At 55.8% G+C, this 18598-nt stretch overlaps 1 protein-coding gene across 3 annotated transcripts in view; it reads right to left on the bottom strand.

The window, feature by feature from the left end:
- NISCH (nischarin) overlaps positions 1–18598 on the bottom strand; it is a 32872-nt gene that overhangs the window by 2230 nt on the left and 12044 nt on the right. Inside the window, exons 5-19 of one of the 3 annotated variants that reach the window (XM_072941463.1) lie at positions 17770–17933; positions 17324–17419; positions 15990–16085; positions 14621–14773; positions 13905–13973; positions 13218–13403; positions 12924–13052; positions 11699–11812; positions 11266–11377; positions 7051–7175; positions 5845–5894; positions 3619–5022; positions 1320–1686; positions 714–870; positions 85–213 (exon numbers count right to left, since the gene is read on the bottom strand). In XM_072941463.1, the coding sequence (XP_072797564.1) occupies positions 85–213; positions 714–870; positions 1320–1686; positions 3619–5022; positions 5845–5894; positions 7051–7175; positions 11266–11377; positions 11699–11812; positions 12924–13052; positions 13218–13403; positions 13905–13973; positions 14621–14773; positions 15990–16085; positions 17324–17419; positions 17770–17933 (3351 nt within the window). Of the gene's footprint in view, positions 1–84; positions 214–713; positions 871–1319; positions 1687–3618; positions 5023–5844; positions 5895–7050; positions 7176–9670; positions 10728–11265; positions 11378–11698; positions 11813–12923; positions 13053–13217; positions 13404–13904; positions 13974–14620; positions 14774–15989; positions 16086–17323; positions 17420–17769; positions 17934–18598 lie in introns of those variants that run through there. The other 2 variants (XM_072941464.1, XM_072941465.1) reach the window with 2 other exon arrangements.

Raw genomic sequence — 18598 nt, 5'->3', positions numbered from 1 at the left:
ATAGTGCACCCACAAAGGGAGGTGGAAGCCCAATGGGGACACTGGACTTCATTCAAAATAGGACAAAGCATAGTGGTCACTCACCCGTCAGCCGGAAATACTGGTCGAAAAGCCCAACGTTGACTACCTGCAGGTCGCTGAGTTTTAAAACAAAGCACTGAGAGATGTGGAAGGGACTGTTGTTGTAGTCAGTGTTTTTCTGATGCCAGAAATCTGTGAAGAAGAGAAAAGGACCAAATGTGGTGGTGGCCATGCTGGGTGAGTACAAGGGTCCCAGGTGCGCAGCTGTGTTGAGCAGGAATGGGTCCCCTTGACTGGCCTGGCCTGCTGAGACATGGTGAGAAGCCACCACCACCTCTACACCAACAAGGCCTCGCGGACAATGCATTCTTTGGTCTGACTCTCACCTGGAGGGTGGAGCCACTAGGAGCCCTACGACCGGCCACTGGCTAAGGCTCCCACTGAGGCCCCAAGGAGCAGAGGCTGCCCAACATCTCCTTGTCACGGACAGGTCCTGCGCATTCACTGGGCCCTGGCCGGGCGCTTTCACGGCTGGCCTCATACCCCTTGTGACAGCTCCAGGGGGGAAGTGCTGTTACCACCCTCAGTCCTCAGGAAGAGATTCTGGGCCCAGTGCAGTCGAATCACTGCTGCCTCAGGCCACACAGGCACTTCAGAGACAGAGCCCCCCGCCCGCGTGGCCAGATGCCTACCCTGCAGCGGCTCTGAGAAGTAGCGGCGGAGGCCGTCGTGCAGCACCAAGTACACGGCCTTGGTGGAGAGCAGCACGCAAGCAGTCACCTCCAGCCCCGGGCTCTGGTAGAACACCACTGATGACCACAGGAGGTGCCGCAGCTCCTCGTTTTCCACCTGGACACAGAGGGGCCAGATTTACGGCCGCAGGAGAGCAGGTCGGCCAGGGCGGGGCACGCGGCTCCTCCTCCAGCCCTCCAGCAAGGGCACCCTCTGCCATCCCCACTGCCCAGAAACGGGCCCACAGCCTTGGGTAGGAAGATGCAAGAGCTTTTCCGCATCTCATCAATGTATTACAAACTCAGAAGCAGAGAGGAGGTGTGTGGTGGGGTTGGCTTAAGGCCTGAGACTAGAAATGGCCACAAGGGGAGGCAGTGACAGGGGACAACAGGCCAGGGAAGGGCAGCCCAGGACCTCCCTACTCAAGCCCTCAAAGTTGTGAACAGCTGAAGCTGGGGGGAAAGCTGGCACGGAGAAGTCAGGAATCTGAGGCTGACCCCAAGGCGAGCCTATAGCGGCCCCAGGACACCTGTGCCACCTTCCTTCACACGAGCGACCAGCCCTACCTCGGCAATGCTGCTGTGGAAGAACTCGACAATGGCCCTCCCCTGCAGGCTGGCGATGTGCCGGAGCGACGGGCAGGCAGGCAGGTGCGAGGGGATCTGATTCTCCTCTGACGTGGACTGGATCAGGTGCTCGCTTGGATATTGGGCGGGAGCCTCAGCTTGTGCTGGGGCCTCAGCTTGTGCCTGGGCTGAGGCCTCTGCTGGGGTTTCCTCTGGGGCTGAGGCCTCTGCTCGGACCAAAGCTGGCACTGAGGGCTCCGCCAGAGCTGGGGCCTCTGCTGGGGCCAGAGCTGGGACCTCTGCTGGGGCCGGGACTTCTGCTGGGGCCGGAGCCAGAGCCTCCTGGACATTCTGGTCATTGCTGCATCTCCCAATTCCCCAAGAAACGCCATATTAACAAACAGACCCCAACTGGAGATTCGCACCCCATGTGTAACATCAGAGTGTGAGGGAACGCATGCACCACACACTACCTCTGAGGTCACCTGGGGATTTTATCCCAGCTCCCTATGGGGAGACAAAGCAGCAGAGGGAAAGCTCCCGGGCTTTCTCTTGGGAGGGAGATGGGAAGATGGGGCAGCGTTGAGACAGACAAGACACATGTGGCCCAAGGACTGAAAAATCATTCTGAGATGGTGGTTAAGGTGTCAGAAATGCCACTCCAGAGTCCAAAGCATGGACCAAGGTGCCCAGGGCTGGGACCTGCGGGCACAGAGAGGTGAGAACCAAAAACTCAAACTGCTCCTCAGTTTGCCTTTGGAGTCTCCTCAGGTGGCTCAGGCTCTCACCTGGCTCGGCTACCACTGCACGTGGCCACGCTGGGTTTTCCCTGGTCTGTTCCAAGCACAAGATCAAACAATGCTCAGGAAGAACCCTTAAAGCTCACAGAGGTGGGTAGGGCCCCCTGCAAGCAGCCCACATGCCCGTGCCCAAGTTGGTGGGTAGTCGTGGATGTCGTCCTCTCAACTGGACAGCCCAGTTGTTAAAAGAGACCCCCGGGACCCTGATCTTGCACTGGGCCAAACGCCCCCAAGCCCTCTGGCTGTCCTCCTCCTGTCCTGGGAAAGAAATACATCTCCTGGTGTAAAGCAGAGTGCCTGCTTCCTGCATGCTGTTCCCACTGTGGGCAGGGTCCAGCCAGGCTTGGGGATGACAGGGAAACTGAGACAAGGTGTCACCATCTGAAGTCTCATCACTAGGGTGGGAGACAGGGAGATGGCTAGGCAAGACCACCTCCAGCACAAGGAGGCATCAGGAGTCTCTATGGAGTGCATGGAACTTTAGTTGGGCAAAAGAGGGGCCCCTGATTCAGCCAGGAAGAGGCTGGAAGCCCTGTGGGAGCATCAGTTGAGGGGCTGGGCTGGAGGGAGAAGGCAGGCCCCGTGAGATGCTGCAGTGAGGACTGTCCACCAGGATGGAAGAGGAAGTGAGCCAGACTGGGCCTTAGGGGACAGAAGGGCCGACAAGCCAAGAACTTTCTTGCCCAGGTGGGGGAAGCCCCAGCATGCCTGAAACTGGGGCAGCAATAAGAGAAAGGGGCACCCTCTAGGGCACAGGGCCCCTCGAGCCCCAGGCACGAGTGAACTCTGGGTCTGACCACAGCCCCATAGGCCCCTATATCCCAACCCCAGGTAACCCTGAGGGAAGCCAGGCTCAGGGGGCAGGAATAGTGGGAGGAGAGGAGAGCACAAAAGAACAGGACAGGGTTGCCAACTCCTTCCTCTGCATTTCAGTCTCCCCTTAGAAAAAATAGGACTTTGCTCAAAATGACCACCCAGCTCACACACAGACAGGTTCTGCCAACAGGTTCCTTTGGAAGGAACTCACAAAATTACATGTAGAGCGGGCCCCTGAGCAACCCAGGTCTTCCTGAAAAGGGGTGTGTGGCTCACCAACAGGGTAAGGCATGCAGCTGGGGGTCAGAGGCAGGTGGTGCCTGAAGCAGTCCTCTAGCTCACAGAGCCAGTCACAGGACTGTGAGCCCAGGGTGTGACACCTAGAGGCCATGCTTGGGCCCAGTGGAGAGGGCCAGAAGCCTGCGGACCCAGCCATGCAGGACTCTAAAGTGGCAGAGAACTGGGCCAGCCCAGCACTGTGGAAAGACAGCTTTCCAGGGCCTCCTCTGAAGCCTTGGGAGATAAGGAGCAGTCCAGCACCAAGCCTAAGGGAGCCACAGGCAACACTGAGGGGGTTCAGGAGCCAAGGAGATGCTAGAGATCTGGGTAAGGTGAGGGGTCTCAGGCATGGTGTGCACACCAGCCCCCTCCCCGGTCCCCAGAGAACCCACGCTCCGTCTCACCTGGCTCCGCCCTCGGCAGGCTGGCCATCCACAAGGGGGCTCTGAGGCCTGCCCCCGGTTGCAGGACTCTTGGCGATGACCACAGTCTTCAGGTCCTGCAGTGAGGCCCGCAGCTGGTTGTAGATGCGCAGGAAGTGGAACTTCTCATGGGGCAGCACAAAGATGGCGGTGACAAAGCGGTAGCCCACCAGCAACTCGAGCACGTGGCCGTCGGCAAAGGCGCCTCGTGGCTGGGTGCAGCTGCGCGTGGGGTCCAGCAGCACGGTGGAGAGTGGCACGCGGCTGAGCTTAAAGCTGTTGCGGTTGCGGCAGTTGTGCGTGCCGCGGTTGGGCATGGGGTTGAAGTCGGCCTTGATGACATTGAGGTGCTGGGGCGTGAGCAACAGCCAGTAGGGGATGGCGGCAGACTTGACGGCCTCGGAGGGTGCGCAGCAGGAGCGCCGCACGGCAGAGCACAGCGTGCAGCTGGCCCACTCGATGTTGCCCGAGTAGTCCCCAGCAGCTGTCTGCACCATGCGCTTGTCGCTGTAGACCAGGTAGACAGGGAAGCAGCCCTGGCTGCGCTCCTGGCAGCCGCCCGCTACCTTATAGAAAGTGAGCAGCTGGCGCAGGAACTCCTGCAGGCTGGTGTGGCTGCCGTAGAGCACGGGACTGCACAGCATAGCCATGTGCTGCGGGGCGAAGCACGAGCGCAGGTCAGCGTGGAACTCGTGCAGGTTGGCGGCGTCTGAGATGATGAAGAGTGTGTTCTCACTGTGCCGCACCTTGAGCACCAGGCACAGCTCCGGCATGAGGAAGCCAAACTCGGTGAGGTCGCCGTGCGGGAAGCAGAAGACGAAGCGCAGGGACGAGAGGATGTGCTGGCTGCTGCCCCGCGACTCCTGGTGCGGGATCTCAAAGACGGCGATGCCGAAGTCAGTGAGCACTAGGCAGGCTGCGAACTGGCGGATGCTGCCCTGCACATGGATCAGGAAGCACCAGAGCACCTTGAGGATGCGGATGTGCTCCAGCAGGAAGTCCTCGTCTGCGCCCAGGGCCCACTCCAGAGCCAGGCGCTCCTCCTCACCCTCTTCCTCCTCTTCCTCCTCCTCTTCCTCTTCCTCTCCCGGCCCAGCCGCCTCCTCCTCCTCCACATCTGGGGGTCCCATTTCGAAGTAGCGGTTCTCAGTAACATCCTCCTCCTCCTCCTCGTCATCCTCGCCCTGCTCGCCCTGGCCTTCCTCTCGCTGGTTGGCAGCCTCGATCCAAGCAGGCAGCTGCCGCTCGATGGCCTGCCGGATGAGCGTGCTCAGGCGCTGGATGAAGTCCTGGTTGGTGGCAGTGTAGCCAATGCAGGTGAAGGGCAGGAAGATGATCTGGCCAGATCCAGGCACCACCTGGACCTCTGGCTCCGCATGCTCTGGGCTGTGTGGGGAGGGGCCAGGTCAGTGGCATGCTGGGTGGGGACAACCCCACCTCTCACACATCTGAATCCTGCTGCAGTCCCCTGACCCCGAGGAACTAACCAACAGGTCCCCCGAGCCTCCTACACAGTTGAGACTGCTCCTAGGACAAGTACCCTGGGAGGGAGCTGAGGAGCTAGAAGGCTGGGGCTACCAGTCTAGTCAGAGTCCACACTTTCAAAGCCCAGACCCCGCTGAACCGGCACAACCCTGCCCACACCATGAGACGCCTCAGTCCTGTAGACACTGGCTGTGAGCTCCAAAGGCAACGAGTGCTCACCTGACAGCAGATCCCCTCAGGGGCACCCAGCAGCCTTTGCAGGTGGGAAGGGTGGGGAGTGGACTAGGTAATTCAAACTCCTCCCCGCCACTACTGCCCTTGGGCAAAGGGTATGCAGAGTAGGGATGGGAAACCTCTTCTGTAAAGGGTCAGAGACTAAACACTTCAGGCTTTGGGGGCCACCCCACCCACATCATTATTTAAAAATAACTCTAAGAATGGAACAATCATTTTTAGCTCATAGGCTGGACAAAAAAGGCAGTGGACCAAACTGGCCTTGATCTGCTGACCCCTTGTGTAGGATAATATGTGTCTAAGCAAAGTTTAGGGATTAGAACTTGGAAAGAGACCAGAGCCCATCTCATCTGTGTTTATTTATTTAAAGGAAGAAATAGTTCTATAGGACTCTGAACGGACTTTTAACAGAATCTTGGCTACCTCTAGCCCACAGCTGAGCATGTGCAGAAGGCCCAGAATGCCTTCTCACAATAACCTCCTCCTTACCTTGCTCCACCAACAGCTCCTGGCACGTCCCTTAAATCATCAGAAGGTACCTGACAGAGAAGGAAACAGAGTCAGCCCCGATCTGCCGCAGCCATTCCCTGGCATTTACTGGGTGCCGGGCCGTGAGCCAGGTGCCCCACCCTCCCTCATGGCCCTGCAGGTGGCTCCTTGCCATCCTCACATTCCATCCTGGGGTGGATCCCAGGGCCTGGAGAGGCAGACAGACTCACCTAGTCACCCCACCAGTGCACAGCAGGGGTGAGATTCCCAACTGTGTCTGATCCCAGCCCACGCTCCCAACCCCTGGGCCAAAGCCTCTCGTGCCTCTGAGGCTCAGCTTGTGCCTCTGGGTCTGGCATCTGAGCGTTCCTTGTGCCATCTCAGAGGGCCCATGTTCCATGTGGACTATCTACCAATTTGATAATGGGCCAGCAGAGGACAATGGTGCGCAGAGGCTGTGCAGTGTCTGGCAAGGCCCGCCCAATGGGCAGGGGGAAGACTCTGGGCTTGGGAGCCTCCTACTGTGACCCTGGGGTGGCGGGGTCAAGGGAGAGAGCCGTGGAGTGCCCAGACAGAGCAAGGACTGTCCACTGCCCTAGTGCCACATGTGCAGAAGGCCCAGACCCTGTGTTGGTAAAGAGGGCTGGAGGAAGGCGCAGGTACCAAGCACACTCCCCACGCACACAGCAAACAACCCCTCACACCACACTTGCCATCCTCCTCTCTTCCTAGGACACAGGGAGCCGCTCAGGAACCCTCAGCAGCAGCCACAGAGGAGGTACCAGAGTCATGCCATGTCCAGACTACCAGGCTGACATGCAGGAATGGGCAAATTGGCCCAGGGATGCTAGGCAGCAGGGCAGAAACTCTTCCTGATGGGTCTGGAACCCAAACAAGCACCCCTCCAGGGTCTTCTGAACTGCTTTCCCCAGGGAGTCTGCTCACATGTGCTAAGGGTCATCTGGCTTTGTCCCCCAGGGCCCAGTGAGAGAAAACCACCTGTTTCCATCAGCCCAGAGAAAGAGACAGAGACAGACAGACAGATGCTGACTGAACACAGACCCCTTAACCACAAAGCAGAGTACACCAAGCACTGGCAGCACCTGCCACAACTCCAGCCAGGCCACCTCCTACTTCCAGACAGCCTCAGGCAAAAGAGTTGGCTGCAGAGATAACCAACCCCCAGAAGCAGGAAGAGGATGTTACCTGTCCCGCAGGGATGGACTCTAAGGAATCGGAGCATCCCCGGGCAATGGGCCGGTCCTCGGGAGTCAGACTGTCAGTGGATGAGAGGCTGCTGGCCAAGGCCTCCTCTTGCACGAACATGATTCCTGGAGAGACCAGGGGCAGGCGGGTGGGGCAGGCGGGGCAGGGAGAGCAGCCATTCAACAAATGGGGCTGGGCCCTTGGGCTATTGGCATGGCTGGGGGCTAGCGAGACCCCCAAACCCAGCCGCGTGGATTACAGAAGAAAATTGTTAAAACTGAAATCGTACAATAACTGGAAAAACAAACGAACGCTTATCTAATCTCACGGTAGGGAGAGACTTTCTGAGCCTAAATCCAAAGGAAGTAACTGAGGTGTGACTACGTAAAAACAACTTCAAGTAAAAAAAAAAAAAACCTAAGATTAATCAGTCAAATGAAGTGAGAAATAAGTGCTTGCAACATTTGACAAAAGCTTGTATCAGTAAAAAGCTCTTATAGATAACAAAAAACAAGGGGAGAAGATGAGAACTCCCATTAGGAGACTGCAAAGAATGAACAGACGTTCCACACAAGAATGGCCAATGGACTTAACACACGATACAAGCTCACCCTCCTGAGCCATCAACAAAGGGCAAGTTTTGCCTCTCACTGTGGCAAAGGTCAGACTGCGTGGCCTAACTGGGTGGAGGCCGGCACTGGGGTGCAGGCAGCCCTGCCCGTTTGGAGAGCAGTTTGGCAATATGTCCACCAAGAGCCTTAAACGTCTTCACTCCTAGAGCCTCTTTCTGGGGAAATGGCTGAAGCCTCCAGCCCACCCGCTGCCTCCCACCACCTGACATCCCTACAGAGCTTCACGGACACCAACACACCAGCCCCTTCACTGGAAGGCCAGGCCTCCTTGCGGGGTCCGGTTTCCTCCAGGACTGGTGAGGACAACCCACACCCGGCCTCCCACAGGACACACACCACTGACCCTCCCCTAGGCCGCCTCCCATGGACAGCACCCCGAAAACACATGGTGTTTTTAAAGCCTGCTGAGCCTGTTTTATGCTTGCCTGGACTCATTATTTTGCTCCAGACATGTTCTAGACTGGTTGAGGGTAAAGCCTTTTTTAACCTTAAATGCTGCTGGCTGGATGAACGCTGGGCGTCAACCCCTAGTTTCCCAGAAATCTGGAGAAGACCAGGGCTTGCCTCCAAAGCTTGGCTTCACTACCAGTCACCATGGCCCAAGAAATGACTCAGAGAACTCAGAGCCCCAGAGGTCACAGACCCTTGCCCAGCTCAGCCACTGCCCAGGGACAGGACACTCACGCAGCCCAAGTCCTCTGCCCATGGGCTAGGCAGGCAGACGGCCCAGGCCCAGTCACACCCCAGGGCGCAGCAGCAGGGGCTGTGCCCAGGCAGGACGGGCAGCAGGCTCTCAGCCAGTCATGAAGCATGCTGTTCTCTCCTGCAGTCCACCCGCTCCTCCCTCACACACTCAGACCCTACCATCCTCCAAGATTCACCTCACACACCACCTCCACTGCAAAGCCCTCTCTGCTCGAGACGGACCTCTCCCGTTCACAAATGCCCCAAATCATTCTGCCCCGTTCTCCGTTAGGCGTACAGCTCGTCATCCCAAGAAGCCCCAAGTTCCTCAGGGTCTCTGTCCCGGTCATCTGGAAACCCTCCAGTAAGGATGCAGGGAGGACAGCCCTTCCTGACCACGTCTGATGAGCCAGGAGTAGTACCGAGCGCCTCCCCAGAGTGAGCTCACGCATGCCTCCCATTATTTACCACAGTTCATCAAATCTAAGATGTGCAGAGGTGGCACCATCCTGATCTCAGCAGGTGTCCACTGAAGGTTTTCATACAACTCTCACGAATACCAGCTGGCTGACTGCAGCTATGAGATGCCACTGACTGAAAGATGCATTTCAATTTCAGAGAAGTCACAAAGGGGAAATATGTGCATCTCAGAATCGATGAAGTAGGCTGGAGAAAACAGAGCTTCGGGAAGCAGCAAGTTGCTTCAGGGAATGAGGCCAGGGAAGCTGGGACACAAACTCAGGTGACCGAGCCTGGGTGCCTGCTGCTAACCACTTCTCGACAGCATCCTCTCAGCCCTTGAACCTGGCTGGAGAGTCAGCTGGTCTTTGCACATCAGCCCCTGTTGGGCATAACTGTCCATGGCTTCAACAAGCTGGCTACCAGCTCCTGAGATGACCGCAGGCCTGGTGCTGACTGGACAGCGCCCCCTCCAGGCAGGCCCCTGAGGGCCCAGTTTATTCACAAGTATGTTCACTTCTACAGCATCAGGCTGGGAGCAAAACTGCTCCCCCCAGGGAGAAACCCTTGCCCATCCAGGCAAGACCCAGTAGCACATTCAAACATCTGTGGATTCCTCCACATTAGCAAGAAAAGGCAACATTTTCCTGCCACTACCCACCCAAGCCCTGTTTGGAGCTGAGGAAATGTGGACAGGGACAGTCTTTCTGCTTCCTTCCTGGATTGTGGTTTGTACAAACAAGTGGTCAGAAAGGGCCAGAGGATGGGACAGGGACAGCAGAGTTCTCAGACAGGGGCCCAACCTTTGTTGTTTCTCACAAAAAGGAAAGAGATGTGCACACAGAGACATCCACTGCAGTTTTATTTATAAGAGGTGCAAATCTGGAGACAATGTCTCAATGTCCAGTAGTGGGAATGGGGGCAGACTAGGGAGCCACGCCATAGCATGTCCCTAGGAGCGGAGGCAGTGAGGAAGGGGGCTGAGGCCTGGGCCTGGCTGGTACAGGGGCTTCGCCACCAAAGGGGGTGTAGCCTCCAGCTGTGGCCTCAGGGGCAGATGCCTCACTCACTGCCCGCGGCTCCCTCGTTCACTCATGCACTCACTCATTATTTGACTCCACAAACGCTGACTGAGACCGGATGGTCCCCGAGGATACCTGCCATGTCTCCCTGTCCCCAGAGCCTAGTCACATGGTTCCCCATAGGCCCCCAGTGCTGTGACCAGCAGCTCAAGGTGGCAGGAGACAGGGTTAGGGAAGCATCTTTGCAATGATACAAACCCCTTCCTGCTATACGTAAAAAAAAAAAAAAAAAAAAAAAAAAAAACCAAAATTGCTCAGTCAAGAGTGTTACAAAAGAGGATGGACAGCAACCCCGGCACTAACGTCCCCTCCACTCTCAGGAATGCTCGCTCACGTCTCACGGTGGTAACCTTGGCGGCTGCCCTGCAGCGGGCTCTCTGACTTAACCAAGCACTTCTCCCTTCTTACCCAGTCTCCCTCTCTCTGACGTGATGGCTGCAGTGTATTTCGGACCACAGCTCAATTCCCCTCTCTCTCCGATGTTCGCCACATCCCATGTTTTGCTAGCATAAATAGTGCTGCAGTGAGCATTTCACCTCCCCCTTCCCCGTTCTTATCCTGTTAAGATAAAATCCCCACCAGTGGGGTTACCGGGTCAAGGGGTGGGAACGTTTTTCTGGCTCTTGAAACATAGGGTCAAACTGTTTTCCCAAGACCTCACACCAAGTTCTCCGTCTCCAGGAGCCCGGGCGGGCGGCGTTCTTTCCTGTGTGTCCCGAGCCTCGGCTCCACTCGGGACGGCACACCCTCCCCTCTTCCGTGGGGGCCGGGCCAGCAGACACTCATGGGACCTGCTTCACTCACTCATCTCCGAGGATGCCTGGGTTCAGAGGTGAAAGCCCTTTGAAAACGCTAAGACAGTGGGTGGGTGAAAGGGATTGGTCTTCGATGGGTCCACATACAGCCCATCTCGGCCCCACCAACAGTGTTTGGTGTTGGGTCACACCACACTGGCCACAGCGATGAGGGATTGGGGCGCCCAACTTAGGGAAGTAACAAGGCCTGGCTTCCCATTAACAAGGAGCCTGTCTGCCCATACTGCCTGTGGGGAGTGGGGTCTTTAGGGGCCAGCAGCCCTGAGCCTGTTCAGAGAGCACACCCCGTGGTCTCCTAGAGGAACTGGACATGGGTGTCAGAGCAACCGGGATTCTTCACTAAGTGAACAACAGGAATCAAGCCAGGCACCCCCATCCATCTGCCACCCCAAGAGGGGCTGGCATGCAGACAGCACCACGTCCTCCCCGTATCCGAAGCCTGTAGGGAGCAGGTGCCAGCATCTCCCGCCAACCCCAGCCCAGTGGGGGGCCCAGGCAGGGCATGTGCAGCTTTGCTAGGCAGTAAGGTACACACACGATTACCTTGGTTGGAGAGGATGGGCTGGGGCAAGGAGGCAGAGGTGGGAGCCACAGTGGTGGGGGAGCCGCTGGGTCTGATGCAGGGGGCAGCAGAGAGCCGGGGATCCTCACTGACCTGAGGAGGAGTGCTCGTATCAGCGGGGTAGAGGAGAAAGATCCAGAAGAACAGAGCCAGAGATGTGAGGAGTTCTCACAAACAGTGACAAGGAAGGTGGTCTCGACTAACCCTTAGCAGCCCCATGCAACAGGTCTCACCACCACCCCCATCTCACAGATGAGAAGGGCATGACCTGTCAAGGGCACGCAGCCTGGGAGGGGTGCAGCCCGGACTCTGTGGTCGAGTCCTCCCCCAGTCCAGCTCCATGGTGAGCCAGCTCCTTTCTTGGCTGGCTCCTCACTGCCCATGCTCCCGCCTCCCTCCCACACAGAGACCCACCTTCTTCTCTGGGTTGCTTAGTTTGGACTTGACCTCCTTGGCTTTCTGAATTGCTTTTAGCACTTCCACTGTGTCCAGCTCCTTCTCTGTGGTTGCTATGTTGTCCAGACAGACCTACAGTGTCCAGAAAATGGCTATTGGTTTAGGGGCCAGCCAAGAGAAAGGCAGGCATCCCAGTGAGGAGTGGGCCCTGCCCTGTAAGGACAAAGGAGGCTCCGAGCTTCTTGTCACCGATGGAAGTGACCTAGGAGCTCCTTGGTGTGGCCCAGGCAGGTCCCACACTGTCAAGCCCATCTCTGGGAGTCCCTCTCCAAGAAGGGAAGGCAGAGGGAAGGGTCCTCTGAGAAGGCCCTCAGATGGCTGGGAGTGGAGGAAGGTGGTGCCTTGAACTAAGCCCCCAATCATGGCAGAATCCAGATCTGTAAAGAGCAAGGATAGGTTTTCTGGGCTGGGAAACTGGGGGGCAAAGGCATGGGAAGTACGTGGGGGGGGGTAGGGACCCCAACTGCAAATATGAGGGAGCTGTGGGCTGGCAGGCATTGGGTGGGTGGCAGTGTAGTCGAACGAGGGAAGGTCCTAAGGGCCTGGAGCAGAGCTGCGGAGGGAGGACCGAGACATCTTGTGGATACTGTCTTGGTGACAGTGTGGAGAAAAGGGCACTTCGGGCGGAAGAAAGGAGATGGGGGTTGGGGGAAGGGTGTGGAAGGACGAAAACAGACTTCCAGGTATCTTCCGGACAGGAATTGAGGGAGAGCTGGAGAGGGGCCTGCTGGAAGCTGAGGAGACAGAGGAAGCTGGAAGAGGAACTGCTGGGGCGGCAGGAGACCACTCAGCAGGCAGTAGATACTGGCTGGGCGACACTGGCCAAGGTGGGCAAGCCCTTCAGGTTTGTAGTTAGACTTTATGTCTGGAAGTTGTCCAGGAAACGTGATTATTTTAAATACCTTACTTCTGACCTTTGCCTAAATACACATTACTTTTTGGCGAGTTGAAGACGGCCCCTCCACACTCAGGCTGCGCCTGTTGGTTTGTGGGAAGCGCCCTGGCCTGAAGCTCTGACAAAGGTGACATAAGGTAAACCTGCTGGGGAACTACGGCAGCCAGCGGCCCCCAAGGAGAGAAGCGAGGGAGTCTTCTCCGGGGGAGGCAGAGGATATCCCAGAACTGCAAGGCCCCTCAGGGTCAGCAGGGACTTCTGAAGCGGACACCACCACCAGGAGCTTACCTCGGAGGCTCGCTCTCCGAACTGAGCCAGCACCTTGGTCCGGTAGTCAGGGATGATGCTCAGGGGGTTGTTCAGCAGAGCCACGTGCTCCAGACACGGGAGGCTGCCAATGCTCCTGACCTCCTCCATCTGCAAGGCACGGGTCCCATTCCCCCCATCCCTTCTTTTAACACTTCAGCAACATGACAACATGCTTGATGGCCAGTGAAAGAAAGCCTATCGTTCTCTCTAAAGCGACAAACACCCAGGCACAGCCACTCCAGAACCCCGAGACCCTCCTGGGCTGCAGCTCACCTGTTCGATTCTGTTGTTGCTAAGATCCAGGTTGACCAGAGAGTAGAGCTTGTGCAGGCCACTCAGACTCTCCAGGAGGTTGCCCGCCAGGTTCAGGGTCTTGATGTTCCCCAGTTTGGTGTGAACTCCTTCCAAGGAGGAGAGCTTGTTGTAGGACAGGTCCAGGTGCACGAGGTTGTACAGGTGCTGCAGCAGCATTGAGAACAGGGTAAAGTAGTTCACATCAAGGCTCCAAAGAAAGGGGCCTTCCAACCTCAAACGACCAGTTCCACAGGTCGGCTCCTTTGACAGTGATCTGCAATGGAAACCCTTCTTCCTGGCACTGCTCAGGGGCACCCCTGCAGGGGCAGCATGGCCCACAGGGTAGGTGCAGGCTTTGAAAGCAAGGCTGTCACCCCCATGATGGAGGCACATCATCTTCATCACATTCAATGGTATTTATACATCTTTTCTAGTTCTTGGGAACTAGATCAAAAAATGCTCACAGCATCGTGGGGACCCTAAAAGGACAGCAGTAGCACCTGTCTTTATAAACCTCTGGTGCACCCAGACCCCTTTTGAGCACCCGTGAGAGAAACCCCAGAGTATGGCCAAACTCCCAAGGCTGCATCAGCCTCCTGAATCTCAGGAGAACTGGACCTTGTGAGAAGCCTGCAGGCGGTGATCGTCTCCCAAGACATTAATTACCTGCAGATTGTCCACGACCTGCACTCCATTGTGACTCAGGTCCAGGAACTCAATCTTTGGAATCAGTTTCTTGTGAAAGAAAATACAACACCTGACGTTACCCTAGGAGGTGGGACCCTACGTGGCCCCTGCACACAGTGGACAGACACCCTGGGATGCCTTCTCCTGACCATGGACTCCTGAGCTGGCCGTCTTCACAGGGCCCCTGATGTGACACCTCCCAGTGCCTACCAGCGGCACGTCCTCAGGAACACACAGGGGCTCCAGTGCTGAGCATGACCCACCATTTTTATGGAACACTTGGCTTGTAAAAATGACAAGCAGCAAGGTCCCAGACAGAGAAGGAAGTATGTCCCCCTCCAAATCTACCCACCCCATGGAGAGGCACAAATACAGGCATCACATTCTTACTGCCCAAATACCATCTGGATGTCATTCTTTTATGGGCACATCTGGAACCTACAGAATGAGCTTTCTGCTCTACTCCTCGGGAATAAACTTCATCACTTATACAGTGTTTCTGTTCTATCAAATGTACGTGCAAAGAATATGCTTCATTTGGTTCTACGCACACCTCAGTTTAAAGAATCCCATTTTGAAGTCCACTTTTGAGAAATGGCAGGCAATGCACAGAGCACTGGATACAAGTTTTCGGTGGTCCTTTGAGAAGGTTAAATACCCAACCCAAGGGTCTAGTCAGGCCCTGAAGGACGTACCACGGACTCGTCGATCTCTGAGATGCTGTTGTGGCTCAAGTCTAGAGCGGTCAGCGCCTGCCACGTGGGGATGACGGCCGTCACAGGGCCCTCCAGGGCCGCGCCTGCTGGCTCCCACTCATCAAATTCCGAGGCTTCAGGAACGAGGACTTCCTGTGTAAGAACATCTGGTGAGCACCACATGCAGGCCGTCATGCAACACTCACTGGGAACACAATCATTGCAAAATTTCAGGAAGGGCTGGAGCATATTTAGTATGTGGAAATGAACTTGCATTAAAAGGAGGTTTTGGTTCATATGCCTTGAAACGATTGTGAAATAACTGAAGAGCTTAGCAACATAACAGCCACTTGGAATATGTTCCAGCTCTACTTGAGAGGCAAATGCTTTTCCAGCCCACAAGAGCCCTTTGTTATATGGTGATGTCTTTTCTGGCTTAAATCTCGGAGGCTGAAGGTCAGAATTTGCAGTGTTTCCAGACAACTGTGCTTTACAAGCTGGCATTGTGGCCCCCATGGCAGACAGCAGGCCCTTTAACCATTACTTCACGAGCTAAATCCAGCAGTGCTGAGACAGGGGAGCAGCTCGGAGCACAGGGGCACCATCCAAGGGCAGGGAGGCAGGCTTCCTCATTTGACTTTTGATGCCCTTTGACAAGACCTCTCCTCTCTCAATGGATCTTCTTGGGCTCCTTGAGACAAGTGGCAGGGAACCCCTGCGAGAGGGGCAAGGCTGCCTGACACAAGCTGCCTTCGTTCATGCAGTACCCTCAGGACACAGACCTTTCACCCAACCCCAATCCTGATCAGACACTGTAAGAACTATAAGTACCACTATGGTTTCTCCACATCTGCAGAAGAATTTAACATTACTAAGATGCAACCCATAGAAGGGTAAATATAGAAGAAACGTGCAGTCTCAGTCTGCATGCTTCTGCTGCTCACACACAAACAGGGCCCAGTATACACATGCCCGCCTGTCTCCTCCAAGTCCGCTGAGCACAAGGTACAAGCACGCGCTAAGCCAAGGCGTTTTATATTTAGAGAAACATTTCTGTCAATTCACCTAATAAACATTCTGCCACTTGCCACTGCTAAATAATTTTATCAAAAACCAGTGACTTTTTGAGGGGTGGGGAGGTTACCCAGTTCCTTAAAAATTTGTTAATACTGTTGACTTTTGATGAAGACATGGCCTAACACATCTCAGGGACTATCAAGCACTGGGAGGTCCCACACGGCCCCCAAGGGCAAGTCTAGCCTCTGGCTGCTGACAGACAGCAGTGTTGACTCCATCCTCGGTGCAGGGACTGCGGCGCAGGACCCTGTCCCTGAGACAGTGCCCCAAGTGGGTAACAGGTGGGGCTTACCTTCATGGAGGTTGCTGAGAAGCGGACGCTCATCGTGGCTAAGGTGGGCTTCGACGCGACCAGCCCCCGGATGTGCTTGGCATCACAGTGGCTTATCTGGAACAAGGAGCAGCTACAGTGTCGTCGCTCCACCACAAGTCCCAGGAAGTGGGTGTTCACCACCCACGCACAAAAGGAGCACAGCCATTGGTGACCTTGAATCCTTTGAGGCAGGTGGTGACTCAAACCCTAGGTCTTTTCCCCAATTTTTAGTGCTAGCTAAACATTCGCTGAAGCAGCTTGTAAGCCTATGAACCATGAACTCCATTTTCTCTGAAAGGCTGCTTGTGGCTTGGCAGGTGGACAGAGTGAGGGCCAGGGACACCAAGAGCTGGTGAGCGCAGGGCCTCTGCAACTTCACTGGCCTCGGCAGACCTGCAGGAGGAGGGAGGGGCCAAAGCACCCTCCCTCCAACCACACACCCGCAGACCCCAACCAGTGGAGCTTCAGCCTACCCAGCCACTCCTCTGACTACCCAGTCGCCACTCGCCTGCCCTGGTCAAGGCACAAATCCCATCAAGGGAAAGGGTCCTCGAGGTCCAGAGTGCTACAGAGTCAGACTTGGCTGAATTCAGACACCAGCTTCTCCCTCATTAGCTGTATAATCCTGGCCAAACTTCCTTACCTCCCTCAGCCTCAGCTTCCTCAACTGTAAAACGGGAATAAAAGTGCCCACTTCACATGGCTGTTGAGAAGATTCCATCAAGGAGTGTATGTCAGACACCAGGCACAGTGCTGAACACAAAAGCCATGCTCGAGAAATCAATGCTTTAAAACATTTCTTATTATTCACTACTGAGTTTCCTCTTGTTTAAAAAATGGTAACAAAACTGGTACTGTGAACCCAGAAGTTTAGTAGTGAGTGCTACAAAGTATTTATTCGGTATAGGCACACCAAAGCACAGAGAATCCTCCACATCCTTGGCTGTCTGCCTTGGAAGACACAGATTTGAAATTGGCTCTGCCTGACCCTCAGGATGGCTTCCTAGCACTTCAACTCGCCCAGAAGAAGCCAGTGCTGTTGCTCCATCCTGTCCAAATGCTGCAGGGGGCAGGCCACACAGACCAGCCAAGAGCAGAAGCCCCTCTTTCTCTGCCTTCAGATGGGCCTGACTTACCAAACAGAACCTGCCATGTACTGACAAACACAAAAGCAACCGTGCCTTACGATTAAATCCCGACACCCTGCCCCCCAACATCAGGAACACTTCCAAGATACAGATAGGATGGTCAGAAGCAAGACCATCCCCCACAGGGCTCAGCCCTGCCGGCATTCCAGGAGCCCTGGGCCTCACCTCCACCTGGTGAAGAGACTTGAATATTGACAGATCGAAAGGCAGGAGCTGCTCCTGAATGTTGCTGGTCCCAAAAGGTCCTTCTGTGCCAGAAACCTGCAGCCAAATAAATGGCTTCAATTAGGGCTGCTGCAACTCTTTCCAGCCATGTTCACAGAGCAGTACTATAGCAGCTACCAAACCTCACTCGAAGCTTTGCTCAGCTATGTGAGACAGACTGGGCATGTGCTCCCAATCATGGCTTCCACGGCCAACAAGCAGGCTCAAGTCGAGGTTTAAGGCAAAGGGACATTGGGTTATGACTGCCCCCTAGTGCTCACAGCCAGAAGCACAGCACCAAGATCACCAGATGCAGCCTGCCTTCCCTCAGGGCCCGCACCAGTCTCCTTTACACACACTGCCAGCTGAGGAGCTGCGTGCCCGTGACTGAGTTGCCCCAGCTTTACCTTAAGGTACTTAAGGCGACAGGTGAAGTCCAGGATGTGTCCCAGGTCAGTCTTGGCATCCCCACTGGCGCATGTGGGCTTTCCCTGCTGCAGCTGCTCGGTGACTGCATAGAGCTGCAGGGGCCGGATGGCAAAGACCTCGCCAGCCCCCAGGAGCTGTTCACCTGCAAAAGCCACACCCAAGGGGTGAGCACTGAGCCCCAGCTCTGTTGTGTGGCCAGGACATCGGCCCTCCTGGCCAACAGTGAACAAGCACTTGGCCAGCACCCATTATGTGCACAGCGTCAGGATGAAGTCATGGTCTTGAGCACCAGGAGCAGCTCCTCCTTAGCTCACTGGGCACTGGATTGACCCAAAACACATGATTACAGAGGGAAGGGCATCAGGAATTTGCAGCTGGGGAGCCTCCCTGAGATGAGATGGAGTTACAATCTGAGGCACTGGGCCAGGAGAAAGCTGATGCAGGCAGCACTGTGGGGAATGGGCCCATACTGGAACCTCCCAGATGCAGACGTCTTGAGGTTAGGTGAGGCCTCAGGTGCCAGCACAGTGCAGGGCCTGAGAGCAGAGGGGGTTCTGAGCCAGACAGAATCTAGCATTTGGTCCTCATTCTGCTCCTTTCCACCCTCAAGAAGGTAACTGGGTCTCTCATCCTCAGTGTCCTTGTCTGCACCTCCTGAGGGGAGGCAGTAAGATGCGAACACAAGGCGATACCACAAGCACTCATTACATGTTAGCTACTGCTACTGTGCTCTGGCAGCACCGGAACCCACAGTCGGCTTCTGTTTGCCATCCGAACCATTTCAGGTAAGGACAAACCCAGTGCGAA

This window comes from Vicugna pacos, chromosome 17 (assembly GCF_048564905.1).
Source record: "Vicugna pacos chromosome 17, VicPac4, whole genome shotgun sequence".
Lineage (NCBI taxonomy): Eukaryota > Metazoa > Chordata > Mammalia > Artiodactyla > Camelidae > Vicugna > Vicugna pacos.
Note: the sequence above shows the minus strand (reverse complement) of the source record. Positions and strands in the feature narration are given on the sequence as shown.